The sequence below is a fragment of the Callorhinus ursinus genome, unplaced genomic scaffold (genome assembly GCF_003265705.2).
Source record: "Callorhinus ursinus isolate GAN/ISIS: 27379988/994484 unplaced genomic scaffold, GSC_fseal_2.0 scaffold1, whole genome shotgun sequence".
NCBI classification, from domain to species: Eukaryota; Metazoa; Chordata; class Mammalia; order Carnivora; family Otariidae; genus Callorhinus; species Callorhinus ursinus.
Genome location: NW_027397063.1, coordinates 110,508,098 through 110,526,575, shown reverse-complemented (window position 1 = coordinate 110,526,575; position 18,478 = coordinate 110,508,098). Strand labels below are relative to the sequence as shown.

At 42.5% G+C, this 18,478-nt stretch overlaps 1 protein-coding gene across 9 annotated transcripts in view; it reads right to left on the bottom strand.

Annotated features, from left to right (window-relative positions):
* Positions 1 to 7,694: 7,694 nt before the first annotated feature.
* Positions 7,695 to 18,478, bottom strand: part of TFDP2 (transcription factor Dp-2) — a 167,109-nt gene continuing 156,325 nt past the window's right edge. For all 9 annotated transcript variants that reach the window (XM_025881214.2, XM_025881218.2, XM_025881223.2 and 6 more), the window contains 4 exons: positions 16,069 to 16,220; positions 12,303 to 12,469; positions 8,094 to 8,199; positions 7,695 to 7,895 (listed from right to left, as the gene is read on the bottom strand). In XM_025881214.2, coding sequence (XP_025736999.1) covers positions 7,712 to 7,895; positions 8,094 to 8,199; positions 12,303 to 12,469; positions 16,069 to 16,220 — 609 coding nt within the window. In that variant the 3' untranslated portion in view covers positions 7,695 to 7,711. The remainder of the gene's footprint in view (positions 7,896 to 8,093; positions 8,200 to 12,302; positions 12,470 to 16,068; positions 16,221 to 18,478) is intronic.

Genomic DNA, 18,478 nt, shown 5'->3' with positions numbered 1-18,478 from the left:
TGATCGTCAAATGGGTTCGGTCTCCTGGAGAAGACTCTCTGGTTGAGGCTGTCTTCTCTCTGATGCTTTGTCCTCTCAGGCAAGCCCACTTCACCAAAGAGCTGGGTTTTTGAAGTAAACGGCTCCTGGAGTCTGCACACATCTTCCTCGGCAGTGTGTCCAGTGGCTGTCTTGATGGCTACCAACCACACTCCCAACAGTCCTTCACAACATCCCCCACATGGCCACGAGAGCTAAAGCACTCTCTTGCGGCCAAATGATCCAGTCCTTGGACACATAACCAAAGGGCTCTAAGAAGTGGCTACCAGGGGGTGGGTAAGAGGAGCAGATGGTCTACCAGCTCGGGCTTACCACTCCAGTAAGTCCCTGGGACAAAGAAGTGGGCGCTGGGCGTGTCCCACACCACTGCCATCACTTACTTGGGTCTACTGAGCTCAGATGAGAATCTTTACAGGAAGAGATCTTCCTTTCTGGGCGTGAACATTCAAATGAGGGCTTCCCTAACCATTTCCTAGTGTCTCCTCAAGCCCTGGCCCCGCCGTATGGCCCCCAAATTGCCCCGAACCCTTCTGTACCTCCTTCTTATCCACATGCCCACCATGCACTCTGCTTAGCTTGTGGGAACACAGGAGACAGCCATTATGGGGAGCTCCTGCCTCTCCCTGAAGCAGGCAGAGACTGCTTGAGCGGGTGTGGGGGACTATTTCAGGAAATTCCGCTTGCGGCTTGGGAGCATTGCATTTTGTACTCATCACCGCAGCTGTCCCGGCCGCTGCTGGTTTGGTGTAAAGGGAAGTGAAGAAAGTAGCTTCCCTAAAAAACGGTATTCGGGTCAATCATTTCTGGGACCGTGAAGGCAGGATTCTTTATGCTCTAATCTTCTCAAGTAACCTTCAAAAGATGTAAAATCATCGGTCTGTAACCACCTTTAAACCGTCTGCTGTATTTCCAACACAGGTGGGACGGGTGGCATCCATGCACTGGAGCGTGCTCTTGGGACCACCACCTGTAAGTGGGAGAGGCAGGATGGGGCAGAAGGGCAAGCTGAACCATGATGCAGTTGTCGGAGGAACTGCCCAGTTCCATGAGGAATTCTGAAACCGGATGGCACTTCAGATACCCCAAATTGCGGCAGGGAAGCTGGGCTCTCGTACCCTCACCGGCTGCTTGTGGGCATCGCTGCGGGAGAGGCAGTTCTCTGCTGAGGGCAATTCCTGGGGGGACACAGAGCGTGGAGGGAGTGTCCTGGTTGTAAAGGAGGGAGGGCGGGGCAGTGTACCACCATACCCTCTAACCGCCCCCCATCAGCCCACTAAGAATGAGAGACCAACATTATTTAAATTATTTATTTTTTCTATAGTACATCTCATTCAAATCATAGAATAGTCTGATCCATTTTTTTCTCAAGCACAACTTACACTCATCTCAGATGTTTTTTCTTTCCTTCTTTTAAGCTTACAGGATGGATAAAGATACACTTAAATGGACGAAAACCATCACTCAGAGTTTATTAAAAATACAACTTCCCAGGGCCCACTGCCAGAGCTTTGGAGTGTCTGGGGTGGGTCCTAGGGATGCAACATTTTAAAACTCTGCTCGTTAATTCTGCTGCAGGTGGTCCGTGAACCATCCTTAGAGGAACACTGCTTAGGACTTGTCTGTTATCTATTGGAAGCAATCTCAGGAAATCCAGGAATAATTAAGTATACAGAAATAGCTCTTCTATAAAATTTCCATATAAAAATAACGGTATTTATTTACAAAGTTTGAGATGCTATAAAATAATACATCATATTAGGTTAGGTACTTCGATCTAGTCAAGTCTACATTAGGCAAGTCAGATGTGGTGTCTGCATCTTCCCCTTACTTCTCTTGTTTAAACTGCTTAAAGCATGTGGCACCACCACGTTTCCTTCATGCAGAAAAAAAGCAGACCTGTATTTTCTGGAAATAAAACCCAACAGCACATGATCAGAGTAAAGCATCTCCAAAGGAAAAGGTGAACAAATTTGTGATTTGGGCTCACAGCCTCTCTTTTGTCTCAAAGTCAAATGTGGTGGTGGTAAACAAAACAGCTCAAGGAACTCACAGTACCAAACCGCCGTCCTCAGAGCTCAGGCCTGCGGAGTGGCCGGCCAGTGTGGTCGGCCAGTTGCTAACGAAAGGTGGAACCTGCCATCGTGCTACTAGGAGGAACAGAACTGCAGTGTGCTCAGAGAAGTCTTCCAGCACAAAAGTATCTGGGTCCCCAAACTGTAGTATGAAAAAAACACTGACCCCCGTCAAGAACAAGCAAAATAAAACATCAGGCCATTAGTTACTAGGTGGTGCCTGGCATGTGGAAGATGACGTATGATTAGTGACAACATGGTGAGTTTGAAGTGACAAAGGGTTTTCAACCCCAAACACGATCTGGGGGAGTTTCCTTGTTGAGACAGACATGGACAGAAACAGGCTAATGTGGTACAGAAGGATCCACTGATAACCCAACCTCTCAAGCCTCCTACCAATGACCAACATGCAGGACGGTCTTTGCTCACGGAGGAATGAGTTTCTTCCCAGGTGTGAGGTCTAAACCTAGGGTCTTCCAGGCTGAAAGAGGCCCAAAGCCGACACCACAGTCTCATGTTGGGGACTCATGAGTGGAGTCCCACTTCTGCTCCTCGGCTGTGAAGCACTTGGTGCGACAGAGGACTGATATTTATTCAAAGTGGTTTGGAAGGACTATGGTGAGGGTGTGGGTTTCAGGAAGCCATGTGGCCCTCACAGGAGGAAGAAATTCTGGGTTGTGGTGCAGATTCTGCCAGACAGGCCGAGGGATGTTAGGTCAGGCTCTTGGCTTGTTTCTCAATGAATGGGGCAGAAGAGATGGTCCCTTCCATTCTGAGACTGTTGGTGGAGAAAGGGTGAGTCCTGCCCCTATTTCATCTACACTGGCTTTCAAAGCAGCTTATCTAAGCAGGGAGGCCCCAAGTCCCGTCTGCTGGAATAGGAAGGGTCAAGATAGCATTGGATTCGAGCCCTTTTTGTAAAGCAAAGGTTATATAAGAATGACACAGGATTTTACCTTGACTGAGAGAAGAGCTGTGAGGAACGCACATTAAGAAACGAATACACTTCCTGCTGTCTCCAGTACTAACATGCATGGCCCTCTGCTGCCATTTAAGCTTCCACCCTTGTCAGAGATGCCCAGGGCATAACTGGAGGGTCAAAGTTTCATGTCCCCCACTTTTTCTTCTTTAGCATACTGTGAATGTAGATGTATGTGGGGGAACTGGATCTCCAAGGTCACATAAGCATAACTGTTCAGAGATACCTTGAAGAGGCTAATTCCTGAGAAATGTTATTATTTATGTGTTTAAATTTTTCTTAAAAAGGTAAGATCTTAAGCAAACATCAGGCTTTTCCCTTTTGAGTAATAATGTGGCTTCCCTGAAGGTTAAACTAACCGAACGTTGTGCCGACTGTGATTTAGAGGGCAGGGAGGCATACTCCTGAGGCAGATGGCCCGGTGCAGGCCCCTGGCACACACCTGTGGGTCTTCCATAAATACACATTTATGATCGGCAGTGCCTAGGGACCGCTGCCGTGGGTCATGAAAATGGGGAGCCTATTTGTGAAAATATCCTGGGGGAGCCTTTAGCTCCACTAAGGTCAATCCACATGTAGAGTAATATAATGTATGTATCTAATACAAAAAGTAGATTTTTATGTATCCAACCATTTGAAAAACTAGAAGAAAACACCTAGAAAAGTGATTACTTTTCTATGGTATAGGTTCCATTGCAAGGTGATGAAACTAATAATGAGAATGTCATGGATTAGTTAGATTTATGGATACTGCTGGTAGCTAAATTTTTCTTTTAAATCTTAAAAATTCCTTAACAAACTCCAAAATGTATGCTTAAAACTAGAATTTAGTAGCAATTCCAAGTGCATGTTATGGGACAGAGTGGTATGGCAACTCTTTCAATTGACCCAGGACAAATGTCACTTTCTCAGGGGGCCCTTCCCTGGCCACCCTAGCCAAAGTTGCCTTTTCCCCCACTGTCATATTACCCTGTCATTTTTTCCCTTAGCACTGATCATTCTCAATGTTTCCTGTTCTGTATTCACTCAAATACCTACTGGAGGATTAAATCTTCACATTCACTGTCCAACACCCACCCCGTACTTACCACTAAGGAGGTACAATCTCAATACCTACATCCCAGATTTGTTGGGGAGACACACTTCTTTCATATGCCTGAGGATAGGGAGCTGGATAGGTATTTATAAGGGCCCTTAAAGTGAACCACTGATCAAGTTAAACAGGCAACCCCTCCACCCCCGCCCCAACTCTCTGAGTGAGGTTATGAGAGAAACAGCTTTGGCAGCTCCCTTCCTTTGTAACCCTGCCCCCAAGAACACCCACCGCCACTATGTTCTGACTGTCCCGGGGTCCAAGTTATACTTGGAGCAACTTTGCTGTCTCTGTGACCCAAACAGCCAAAAGAGTTGTGGTTTAACAAACACGAGTGACAGATGTCTGCATGGCTAAAGGGAACCACGACTTTGTGAAACAGCGCCATCTTAAAGATCTGGTAGGAGCTAACTTGCATTTGAGGACCAACCCTGGCTTCATTTTTCAAGTACGGCAGGGAAATTTTGCCCACGGGAGGAGTTCTCCTCTTTCATCCTGCTAAAATGGCAGAAACTCTCCACCATTTCTATAAAGAATTAAATTGCAGGAAACCAAACATGTGGTCATCATCTGTCATGTTGCCCAGGGCCAGTGTGCACGGCTGAGGTGAGGAGTCACTGTGTCAGCACCCCCTTTCCTGCCTGCTCCACAGCGTCCTCCGTGGTCATAAGGCACAATTCACATCAGCACTTACTAGAGCTGTCCTCACCCCCTTGTCAGCACAGGGAAGGATGAAGTGGATGAGACAGATTCATGGTGGGGGAGGGTGAAGGGAAGCTCAGGCAGGTGCCTAGGTGCCCTCCCCGCATGCGTGTGGGGCGGCCATGGCAGGTCTGGTACCCCCTGTACACATGCTAAAGGGAGCATGAACTTACTGACCGGCTGACACCACGCCCTCGGAAGGGTCATGGCTGCACTGACCGTTGAGGAGGAAAAAGTCCTCTTGAACTCCCCGAAAAGCAGAGTGGGACCAGCACCTTCTGGGAGAGGTGTGGTGTGTGTGTGCACTCACGTGTACATGTGTGTGTGCAAGTAACCCCATAGGCTATGCCTATGAAGAATCCTGGATGTTGTAACCATAATTTCCTAACATTTTGTTACTTTGACTTCTATATGGAATTGTGACTGAGTGGGGAACTTTTAAAAAATCTCTTTAGGGGAGATACAGAAGAATAAAAGAGTTTGTCTTTCTAAACATCTCAATTTAGTTTTCCACTCAGATAAGGTTTTATACCAGCAACATGTGCTGGTGAGCACAGTGTGACTCCAACAGATGTCCTCAGCAGTAAGCCAAACACATCACTGAGGGACACAGGCCATTTCCCACCAAATACCACAAGCATATGGCTGAGAGGGCCAATGATGGGGCACCAATTATGTTAAGAGTCTTTGGTTGCTTTTAAAAAAACAAACCTGTATTTTATCAGTTTACAACACTACAGCAGAGAGAGAGAGAGAGAGAGAAAGGCGTGGTGTCCCAAGAGCTCCAGCAAGGACTCTGCTATCTGGTGGAGAAATGGTTATGGTTAATGTATCTGCACAAATGCAGATGTTCAGGTCTTGGAACCTGTAAAAGATATTTTGAAAACTAAAGAGCTAGCTGTGGCCCTTGGCCTCTCCAGGTCCCTACTGGGCCCCCCTCAAGTACAGGGATGTGGGTGGTTAAGGCTGGAATTAGTAAAGGGGGTGGCAGTTTGGATGGAAACTCAGTAGCTGATGATCTTCAAGTCAGAAATGCCTTGGAAGCCCTCAGGGCCCTGCCGCAGCCTCTGCGGTCTTTCAGACTCCTGCCATCCCCCCAGCCTCAGAGGTGTGCCCCAGAACTTCGGCTGAGACAGAACTCTCTAAGAACTGCCTCAACCGCCCTGCCCCCTTGACCACTCCGAGTGTGCACTATGGCTTCTTTCTGACAGAATCAGTGTTGTCTTAAAGGAACTTATGTTAAAGTTGTGTGTTCTTGTGTATTAGTTTTCACGGCCTTAGTAAAAATTTTAGGTCAGCCGAATCTTTCACCTCCGGCTCACTGGAAGCAGAGTGGAAGAACTTTAAAAAGGCATCAGAAGGCATCTATACTTCCCCCATGGATTTAGAAAAGCACCGATCTGGGACAAGGTTAGTGCTGGGCCCAAAGGCGCTAGATTAATCTAGCGGCAAATCCAAATGATTCGACTCAAAGAGTTATTTTCCATTATTATTTGCTCCTTCTCAAGGCCTTATTGTGAAATTAGATTGGGGTTTGGCCACGCTGACAGATGTCCCCACGCTCCCCTGTTCGGAGGAGAAGGGACTGTGAACACACCAGTGCAGTGCTCCCGGTGGCGTCTTTGGCTAGGAAACAACGTACTGTATACCGCACAATATGAAACAGATCCAATCGTTTGGAGTGGTCAATATTTCCCTGTTTCTGTGAAACACTGAATATCGGGTTAGTTTGAAATGCAGTTTAGCCAGGCATAAACCCAATACGGTAATTTTGATTAACGAAAATGTACAAAAGGTGACATGTACAGGAAAACACTGCTGTCCATATTCTTGAAATAGACTTTTCTTTTAAGACAAAAGTAATGACATTTGGTTCATTTTCACAAATTGCACACTGAGTGAAATCATACAAGTACTGTAGGGAACTCCAAGCAAGCAGTTCGGTCATAGGAATTTGTTTCTTTGTTTTGTTTTAAATGGAAAAGCTATATGAAATGCATAGCTTTGATTAAAACTAGAGATACAATTTCCTTCTCTGTAAAACTCCAGATTTAGAATGCTGGCAAAGGCAGTGCTGGCGAAGTATTTAATGCACGTGGAAATGCTATTCTATTTTGGCTTCCAGAAGTAGCCCTAGAAAATTCTATGCACCAATGCATTGGCTAATAATGATCATTTCAGTTTTACTATACATTTTTCTAAATGTCACTTAAGTACTTAAGAATTAGCGCTTGCTCATTTCTAGAGGCCGTCTAAGGCAGCTGATGCGTCAAGCACCTCAACTAGACTTTCAACTAGTTCAGCAGTTCAATCTGTGCTCCTTAGACCTCAAGGATTGCCAACCACATGCCTCACTGTACAACTCATCCCCCCTGGGATCCTTTCACGGTCACTTCTGCTTGTAAAAGGCAGCCCAGCCGAGGAAGAGAGACATGACAAACATGATGTCACGGGCTGTTCACTACAGCAACCTTGATTCTAAGGAGGGTTACGTGAGTGTGGGGGAACACAAAGATCCCACCTCGTGGAGGATAAACGAGCTTCATTCATGCTGCCAATTCTTTAGGGGCTGTCCCCTCTATCACCTCAGAAAACCGCTTTGTTTGCGGTGTGAGCCAGGGCTCTGTCGTTCAGAGTTTTCATTCACGCTAACTTTCATCTCAATCATTGCAGCCTTCAGGTAATCTGCTTATTGTGTTTCCCTAGTTTTCACTGAACACACAGTGCAAACAAAGGCAAAGACTGAAGCAATCATTTCAAAAACAAGAGCTCACACTAAAAACACACATGAGCATCAAATATTAAAACGTGGGTTTTCTCCTGTCTTTATTCCGGGGAGGAGGAATCCTCCTCGTCATCTTCCTCGTCGTCGTCGTTGAACGAACAGGGGGTCTCGCCTCGCGACTCAGAGCAGTGAGAGGCCGCACTGCTGGACTGGTGACTGTTTGGGGCAAGGAACTGCCCGGTTGCTAAGGCCACTTCAGCATCCAAGCACAACCCTTGGTTTACACTAGCAAATAATTAAAAACACACAAGCTCATTAATGCGGCAAATGTTTTAAGCTTTGAAAAATGTAGGACTAAAAACATGGGGGAGAAGGTGCCACTGGGGCGCTCTGCCCAAATCTGCTCCAGAAAGACCTGCACTGGCACCTGCGGAGGGCTCAGGGCCTCGCCGCTTCTCTTTCTAACCCTGAAAATATACGTACCTTGATTGGGACAAGGTGGCACCAGTGGTCAGGTCTAAATTTGAAACTGATTGAGTAGAGTTCAAAAGTAGTCCCTGATTTAACCAGGAAGGTCCTGTGGAGATGTCTATAGGGAGAAACAGAAACAGAAGATGTCGGCGCGCCGCAGAGTGAAGGAAGCACGGACAAGGAAGGGCACGAGCCTTATCTACATTACAGCCAGGTGCGGGGCGCCTGAGTGGCTCAGGCGGTGCAGCGGCTGCCTTCGGCTCAGGTCATGATCCCAGGGGCCTGGGATCGAGCCCCCCATCGGGCTCCCTGCTCCGCGGGAGGCCTGCTTCTCCCTCTCCTTCTGCCTGCCTCTCCCCCTGCTTGTGCGCTCTTTTGCAAATAAATAAATAAAAATCTTTTAAAAATTACAGCTAGGTAAGTCTCCTGCCCTGGGGAGAATCCACATTTTTTTCGGCTTGGAAAAAGGAAATCTCTAGGACATAAGAACAGGAAATAAATATGGGAAGGTAGACTACAGTGAGGAAGAATTCAAATTAAACCAATCACAGACTCCCATTCTTTTTTCTTAATGAAGACCTCAAGAGAGCAGCTGAGAGTACAGTGATCACTGTACTATCCCTGGACACCTGCTACCCTCACCACCAAAGACCCTGACTGGTGTTAAAAGCCGAAGCCAGGAGTGGGTAAAAAAGAAAGTCAAATCAGAAATAGGCAAGAAGGACAGGGGCGCCTGGGTGGCTCAGTCATTTAAGTATTTGACCGACTCTTGATTTCGGCTCAGGGCGTGATCTCAGCGTCGTGAGGCGGAGCCTCCAAGCTGGGCACGGAGCCTGCTTTGGATTCTCCCTCTCCCCTTCCCCACCTTCTAAAAAAAAGAAAAAAAGAAAGAAATAGGTAAGGAGGATAAGACACATTTTTGCTAAAACTCCCACCGTACCACCTTTTCACGTGCCCCCCAGTGAACTCCAGCGCTATTACTCATCAAAGATACATTCTTCTTCCTGTTATCCTTTGCTCTGTAACTCAAACTAGCCCTTATTTTAAAAGGTCACATGCAGTCACATTTCTAATGAAGGTGAGACACACAATACTGTTTTAGGTCTGCGTAAAATATTTTGGGTGTATATCCTTGCAATCTTATTTTCTGTGCATATACCATATTTCTCCAATCACAACCCTGATAAATTCTTATTGTAACTTTATTAGTTTCATACTGGTCTCATTATCTAGAATATTAGCTCAAGGAACATTTAAGATCTAAATGTTACTGAATGAATGAGTATAGTCTCTTTCACAGCAAGTTTACAAAAGAGGTGAAAGAAACGATAGAAATGTATTCCTATAAAGAAATTCTTTGACTTACATTACAAAATAAGACCGAATATACACTCAGAAAGTGCAATTTAGTAATGCGCCTTTATAACAGTTAATCAAAATAGTTTTGTAATTACTGTGCAAAAAAAAAAAAAAAAAGAACCCGCAAAAACCCTACAACTATGTACTAGAATTGAAAACTCTGCTATCCTGGTAATGTCTGACCAAGTGAGAAGCTTCCTATATAGGAAAAAAGGAAACTAAATGATTTCATTAATTTTGGAATGGCCTTGTGAACCTTTTTCTTTATAGGCTAGCTAAGGCAGCTGTGGGGAAAAAAAAAAAAAAGAACTTCAATTCTAAGAAGAATAGCAAACTTTAACTATATTAAATAAGAACAAGCCTGTGCAAGATGAAATTAAAGCCAGAATCCTGTGGTGAATATTAATTAGTATATATGGAAACTTTCTGTCAGAACACAGCTATTTACTTGTTTGTGAGCCTAACGCAGTAAATTTTCTTTTTCACAATGGCTTTGAGAAGCCTACATTTCTTTCGCATTATCATAAGATCCACACAGTAGTTCTCACAATCTAACTCAAGAGCCATTCTGTCCCTTTTGCACACTAAAGGCACACATTTCTTCTTTTAAAGTAACCAGAAAGTCTATGTCCCAGCCTGCAAATGAGGTCACAAAGAGATCAAAACCACAGAGCCTGCCTGATTGCCCTGAGCCTCTTCACTGAGAATAAGCTAAAATAAAGTTCTGGTGATTTACTGAGTAATAAGCCTTTAATTCAGACCCTGCTGGACTGCCACTATGACTGGGCTGCTAATAAAACAGCAGGGCCTGCTCTGGGAGAGAGTGGGGAGAAAGGGGGGTGGGGGGGTGAAGATATGGGGGCAAGTTGGCTAAGGGGCAAGAAGAAGGGGTCACACTTGCAGCTGGTGGATGGTGCCAGTTTAAGAACCAAATCCAACAGAAACCAAATCTCAATCAACAAATTTGTGTTTTGACCAGAGGGCCAAAACCATAAAGCAAAATAAAATAAGAACGAGGGGCCCCTGGCTGGCTCACTGGTAGAACATGAGACTCTTGATCTCTGGGCTTTGAGTTTGAGGCCCCAAGTTGGGGGTGGAGATTACTTAAAAACAAAATCTTTAAAAAAAAATAAGAACTACTCTTTGCTCATATTTGATTTACTAAACCTTAGAACTAATATTACAGTGCCTTCAGAAAGTGATGTGAAATTCTAGGTGGTAATATTTATAAATGAAGGAAACTGGTAAAAGCAAAGGCAAAAAGCATTATTTATGCCTCCAAATTATATGTACAGAATATACCATAGTCTTGGGAATTGGGACAATCATAAAGAAGATTTCTGAATCAGTAAAAAAAAAAAAAATGAATTACACAACATGCAAAACATACTGTTTTTATTTTCAAGTATACTCAGTTTACTCTTAAAACTCATAATAAAAAGACCACCTGATGCAAAAATAGGCAAAGGATCTGAAGAGACATGTCTGCAAGGAAGATCTATAAGTGACCAGTAGGCACATAAAAAGATGCTTAGCACCATTAGTCATTAGGAAAATGCAAAATAAAACCACAGTAAAATACCACCTCATGTCTACAAGGATACCTATAATAAAAAGGATGGAAATAACAAGTATTGAGAAGGATGTGGACAACCTGGAATCCTCATACACTGCTGGAAGGACTGTAAAATGGTACAAATGCTTTTGGAAGATAGTTTAGCAGTTACTCAAAATGTTAAATATAGAGTTGCCACATGACCCAGCAATTGCACTACTAGGTATGCAACCAAAAGAAGTGAAAACTTATGATCACACAAAAAATGTACAAGAATGTTTATCGTGGCATCATTCATAATAGCCCCAAAGTGGAAACAATCCAAATGTCTACCAACTAATGAGTGGATAGATGGAATGAGCTATTATTCATACAATGGCAATAAAAAGGGATGAAGTAGTGACACATGCCATGGCATGGATGAACCTTGAAAATCATGCGAAGTGAAAGAAGTCCGTCACAAAGGCTATACAGTGTACGATTCCATCTATAGGAAATGTCCAGAATGGACAAATCCATGGTGACAAAGCAGATTAGTGGTTGCCTAGGGCTGGGAGGAATGGGGGAATAGGGAGTGACTGCTAATGTGTATGGGGATTTTTTTTTGAACTGATAAAAATGCTTTAGCATGAGTGATGATTTCACAACCTTGTGAATATACTAAGTACCACTGAACTGAACGTACCATAAAATGGTGAATTTTATGGTATGTGAATGAAATCTTAATTGAAAAAAATTAGGATACCATTTCACCTGACTGGGAAAACAGAACACTTCCATCCTGCGGGTTGAGACTGTAACTTGTGAAATCCAATTAAAAAAGCCCTGGCCTCATCTAGTGAGGCTGAAGCTGCCCGCACCCATAACTGAGCCATCTCACGCCACACACCAGCACGTGGGCACTATGGTGTCGTTACAGGAATGTTCAAAGTAACACCGTTTTTTAATATCAAGAAATTGGAAACAAAACTCAAAAGTTTATCATCAGTAAAATGAATAAATAAATTGTGATATATTCATATAATGGAGTTCTATACAGCCGTAAAAATGTATGAATTACAGCTACATTAAATCATGTGGATGGATGAAAAGATCATGTTGAGTGGAAAAAACTCGTATCACTAAAGAATATATCATTATGATTCCATTTACATAAAGGTCAGCAATAAGTAAAACTAAACAATAGGTTCTTTCCAGTTTACTAGATTTGCATTTGCATCTCTAAGGAAAAGTAAGTGATGATAAATAAATTCAAGAGAACGGTTACGTTTAAAGGGCACAGAATGTGAAAGTGTTAGTTAACATACCTGTGATATAACCTTCTAACGCCTTTGGCACCAGCGATTTAGCAAGTTTCAGATCCTCCAGAGAGCATTTGCCTGACTCCAGGCCAAAGGACATTCCCATTCGCTTCAGTACTTCTATGTCATCATGGATCTCAAAGGTGTTGTCAAAATTAAAAAGATATTCAAACCTGCATCAGAAAACAAAGTTAGTATGGGGTTTCAGTGGGATAGGGGAGTGCTGCACAGTATTATACTCTGTAGATTACATAAAAGAATGAGGGCCTACATTCAGCTATGGTACTAGAAACTGTTAAGTGTTTAGAGCCATAATGGTCATTCAGCTGTGTTCAGGGGAGTGACATCTCAAATAAGCCACTTTCCCAATTAAAACAGTTTTCTTATGACAGACAATAGGAGTCCATAAACTCAGCCCTCATATCAAGCTGTTACAAACAGGGGACAACTTTGGTGTAAAACCAATACTTTCCAAAGTTGTCTATAGCTTTGTCACCAAAAGACAAATTATTAAGAAAGCCTTTTCAGTTTAATATATGACATCCGTACTGTGAGTTGGCCTATTAAGGTTTGAGGGAAAAAAAACATTTGGAGGCTTATTTCATGTTGCTGAAGCAAGTACTAACTATAGCGTACTTTAGATAAGCAATAAATGGGAGACTTTTTACAAATGAACCAAAACTCAAATCCTATCTTGAGAGCCTAAGAAGTGAAATGACTTAAGGAAAAAGTGCCACATAAATATACAGCATATTTCCAAATGTTCTTGAAAAGTACTGAATCAGGATGCCCAGCTGCCCAGTACAATGTTTCCCAAAAAAGGCGAATATAGGAAAGCACAGTCCTTTTGACTCCTAGGCTAGGCCCCGGGGCACCTTCACCCACAGGCCTCACCCTACAGGGACAGAGTGTGGGGGAATGTTCTGGCACAGTAGTGGGTTTATGTTGTCATGAAATTCTTATTAAAATCATGAGAAGGTAAAATTAGTCATGCTAGATCTTAGATCAGGGAAAAAATTACAATTCAAAGAGAAATGCCCTCAGGTCATGATCCCAGAGTCCTGGGATCAAGCCCCGCATCGGGCTCCCTGCTCAGCGGGAAGCCTGCTTCTCCCTCTCCTACTCCCCCTACTTCTGTTCCCTCTCTCACTGTATCTCTCCCTGTCAAATAAATAAAAAAAAAATCTTAAAAATAAATAAATAAATAAAAAATAAAGTGAAATGCCATGTTTAAATAATCTGAAGTATATAACTCTGAATAAAGGACATTAACAAATTTTCAGGAAAAAAAAAACCCGCAAAAAATCTGAAGTGTGTGCCTGTCACAGGAATGATTCCTGGCATATGTTAAAAGCAGATGGTTCTGTAAATTTAATCTCCATTGTGAAAAAGGCTCCAGGCTAATTAGGGAAATTTCCCCCTTATTTCCCCTAAATAAGGGGAAAAGATTGCATCACCTAAGTAACTGAAAGACAAGGCTTTAGGACCTACCTTGAACAACAAGCTTCTACAAGCTGCTCACAGCCTCCTTCCCTTTACTCAGAGAAGGGCTGGGAAAGGGCATGAGTCAGTAACCACCAAGGGATGGAAACCTCACCAGGCCCCAGGCTGGGATGAACAGAATCCATAATTCCCTTAGGCCAATGGTTCCCAGATTCTCTTGCTACTCTTTTTCAGACTTAGAAGACTAAGTGATGAAGAGAATTTAATAATCCCTCACAAAACAAGAGGTTAACTGGAGAGAAAAACTAGAATTCTAAGTCTGTTTCTCCTGAAAATATGTTAAACATTCTCTAGGATTCTCAGTTTTATGAGGATATGTTAACAGTCCCTGTAGATGTAGGTTTTTGTGAAGATTTTGCAATTGTGTGACTAATAATACAGACACATACCATTGTCTTAAAGGACCCAGCCCAGTGGGTCCTTTAAGAACTGATCTGTAACTTTTGAAAACCAGCAAGTTAAATACTGTAACTCTTACTTTTGTGGAGGAAGCATCCAGATCTCAAAAAGGTTAAGAAACTATGTAGCTAGAAGACAGACTGAAAAATAGATCTTCTGACTTCATACTATTCTTAATTGTATCTATAGTCTTAATTACCAAATACTTTTGAAATCCCTGCTCACTGTTTTTCTTTTTCTTTTGGCACCTTACTTAAGGGACCTAGAATCTCTGTATGCAATCAAGATAAACAGGGGAAGCAACACAGCCTGAGAAAACAGTGGGAGAGACTGGGGAAGGCCAAGCCCAAGGGCAATGCTGTAGCTCTAAGGAGACCAGAAGTCCCAGTCTCTCTGGATAGTCTTGGACTATGCCTGTGGGACTGATGTCATTACTGAGCCCTCTTTCGCTTTCAAATGAATCCCAATTTGGTGAATAGATTATATGCTGACTCCCTGTAACAGCAGCTAATATTTATAGAGTGCTTGCCTTGCTTGGGTCAGATCCTTTAAAGACATCATGGTATTTAAGGCCTTGGAATCATCTTTTGTTCTTCAGGAAACTGCTTCGGAAGCAGCTAAATGGGGGAGCCACAATCCACACTTGGGTCTGTCTCACTCCACACCCTACTCCCTTAACTATCTCAGGACACTGGTCACAGTCTGAAGCCCACTACTATTTTCATGAAGGGTAAAATAAATTACAAGTTAATTCTCAGCAGTACTTTTAAAACTGCTACTTTTCACTTGCTATGATAAATATCATTATCAACTTTAGTTAAAATGTAAAAAAAATGTTGGTGGGAATGTAAACTGTTACAGCCACCATGGAAAACAGTATGGAGGTTCCTCAAAAATTTAAAAATAAAACTACCATAAGACCCAGCAATCTCACTTGTGGGTATATATCTGAAGGAAAGAGAATCACTATTTCACAAAGACATCTGCACGCCCACGTTCACCGCAGCACTATTTACAACAGAAACAAAAACAACCTGTCCACTGACATATGAATGGATAAAGAAAATGTGGTATGGGTGTGTGTATAAATGGAATATTTGGCCTTAAAAAAAGAAGGAAATTCTGACATTTGCAACAACGTGGGTGGACCTTGAGGGCATTATGCTAACTGAAATAAATCAGACAGAGAAAGACAAATACTGTATGATTTCACTTATATGTGGAATCTAAAAAAAAAAAGAACTCATAGATGCAGAGAACAGACTGTTGGTTGCCAGGGGTGGAGGTGGGAGGTGGATGAAATGGGTGAAGGTGATCAAAAGGTATAAACTTCTAGCTATAAAATAAATAAAATAAGAAAGCAGAGAATGCATCTAGCATTTTCACGTCCATTCTTTAATAAGCAGAAGCACACTCAACTACAATATAGCAAAACAAAGAAACAATTGCCTTAATGCCACATGTTGACCCAAAATATTTCCACACTAAACTATGGAAGGGAATCACCAGCGAACCCATCTTGTCCCAGGCCCTCACTGATGGTCTACTTTAAGGCAGTTACTTGCCCAGGGTTACCACATACGTGTACACACACATACACAAGCACACCCTGGCTGGGGTCCAGGCTCCACTATGCATACAGGACTGGCAGTACAGTGCCAGGCACAAGACAAGGGGCTGAGAGGGTGAGTGATGGAAGAATGCACTAGTAGATGGCAGCACTCCAGGTCTACAAAGGTGTCTCCCAGACCCCAGGGAGGTCAGACAGGGAGGGCTCAGATAATGAAGGACACCCTTCTTTATGTTGCAAATGACAGGAATGTGTTCACAGGAGGCTGGCCCTACAGTCCTCCTCTAGTTCTCCACTCACTTGTCACTGGAAATGCTGCAATCTATGACTGTTTTCCTGCTTGTATTGATGATTATAAACGGCAGCTGAATGGTGGAGTTCAGAGCTGGAGGGCCCTGGTTCTGCTGTTCATTTTGCCGATTTCTCTGAACCAGGTTTTTGAAAGCGATTTGCTGTAATGATCAAGAAAAAGAATATGGTCATTTAATATGGATAAGTGAGTTGGAATTAAATGAATTAAAATAAATACATTTAAGAAATAGTATCAGAGTATTAGAAATTAGAGAGTTTAAATACTATTAGAGAGTTTAAATACTATTAAATAGTATTAACAGTATTAGAAATTAGAGATATTAAAGAGGCCGTCTACCTATAAGTTAATTAAAATGAAACATTTAGGAAAAAAGATTAGAATGATCTAACTCAGATACATTTCAAGGGAAAACATATACTTTTAAATGATGTCTAACATCATCCTAATGTAAATAATGGGGCCTATGGCTTCTGTCATCCATAGACACAGGATCTTACAAATCTGCCAGAGTCCAGGAGCGCCTGCAACTCTTCTTACAGTGACACGGAGAAAGTGATACCAAGTGAACTTTTATTTTCCATTTATCTAACACAGACACTCAGGAGTCTGGGGTTAAATACACCTTTTAGATTGTCGAGATCAGGGATATGCAAACTTTATAAAGTCACAGAATCCTTTCTTCAAATGAAATCTATGGGACACTATATAAAACAGATGAAAGTAGCGTTGCTCTGGCTGACTGCAGGGGGGGCAGGAAGTCCAGAGCCCAGCGGCTCTGCCCTCGCTCACCCCTGAGGTTCCTAGGGTACCTCCACAGAATTCCCACATCCTCAGGGCACAGTTGGAATCTGGCCCACCCACCCCCCACCCGACATCTTCCAGACAAGAGGCTTAGCACTTACAAGCTAGATCAAGGTCTGAATCTTTATACTGGATCTTGTTGCTACTTTTAGTTTTAACCATTATTTGCAAGTCAAAGAAGAGATTGCCCACCCCCCCCACTTTGATAAGACAAACCTATCACAGAATTCCATAGCTAGAAAGACTATGCAATTCAACTTTTTCATCTGCTTATGAAACAGAGTGGTTTTAAAGGCTCCTAAACTCAGATCCACTTGTTCCCTTTCATCGGCGTGTCCCATCTTCTCACCCAGTAGTGATGAATTTCAGTTACTTTCTATGTTTTAGCAATCTTATCCTAGGATTATATATTTTAGGTTCTGAGCCTTAACAAAAGTTTAACGGAAATTATTTTTATCTTAAAATGACTGGATACTATCCCTAGAAAGTGAACATTTACTCCTAAAATGCACGAAACAGAAGGGATACCAATTTATGCTAGCCCTGTGTGTCCAAAAATCACTATCAATATCCACCACTATCAAAAAACTATCACTATCAATACTATCAAACATTACTTAAGTTATACTTCATTATTTGCTGCTGGTAAAGGATGTGGGCTGTTTTATATTCGTTGCTTAATTTACTTAATGTTGAAAAAAATACGCTATTGATACTGCAAAACTGAGGGAAAGAATTAAACATTTGAAGATTTCTGCCTAGATTCTCTTCCCTTCTACTAGAAAAAAGCATCTCAGGAGATGCTCTCATACTTTGCTCTAGCTTTGTAGTCCTAGTGCCACGGCTGGGCCTCAGCAGAGGAGGGAATATCAACAGTAATAAATAAGAGTCCTTATATATGTATGACTCACTATTCAATATTGTGTACATTTAATAGCATCACAGATTTTTCAGGTGAAAACAGCAGTAATAACATATATAATGTTATTTAGACAGTAAAAAGAAAAATCACCACCTATTTGTTTTGGATGGATTTCCTTTGTTGCCCTTTGATTGAGTTCCTTCAGCCTTTTGTTCTTTTCCAGGCTCATTAACATCAATATCAGAGGCTGAACAGAGGGCAGGTTCACACATTCATCTTGCTATGCATTAGCAGCCCTGGAAAAGGTTTAAGGGCTAGTAGGGACAGTTATATAGCTAAAAGTAGGGTATGTGGATAATCTATAGATGTCATCTACTCACACCCTTCTGAGTCTATACTACCAAGGATAAATGAGAAGTGGTGGCAGGTAAGTAAAACTGACCTGTGGCATGTGATGTCAGTGAGTGGTGACCTTAACTTGTTAAAAATTAAGCTAGCTTTACCACGGTAAATTACTGGTGTTCAGGGACAGGTTTAATTTACTTTCTGTGACAACTTCATAAATGTTATTTGATGGATGAGAGATAAAACACTAGCAGGAAATAAGCTGTATGTATGTCTACCAGAAGACCAGAGAGTAGCTGTTTTCAGTTATACTTTGGGTTTCATTTTAATATTGAGAGAGACCTACTTTTATAAATGTTGACAGCTAGGTTGCCCTTGGGTTGAAATCT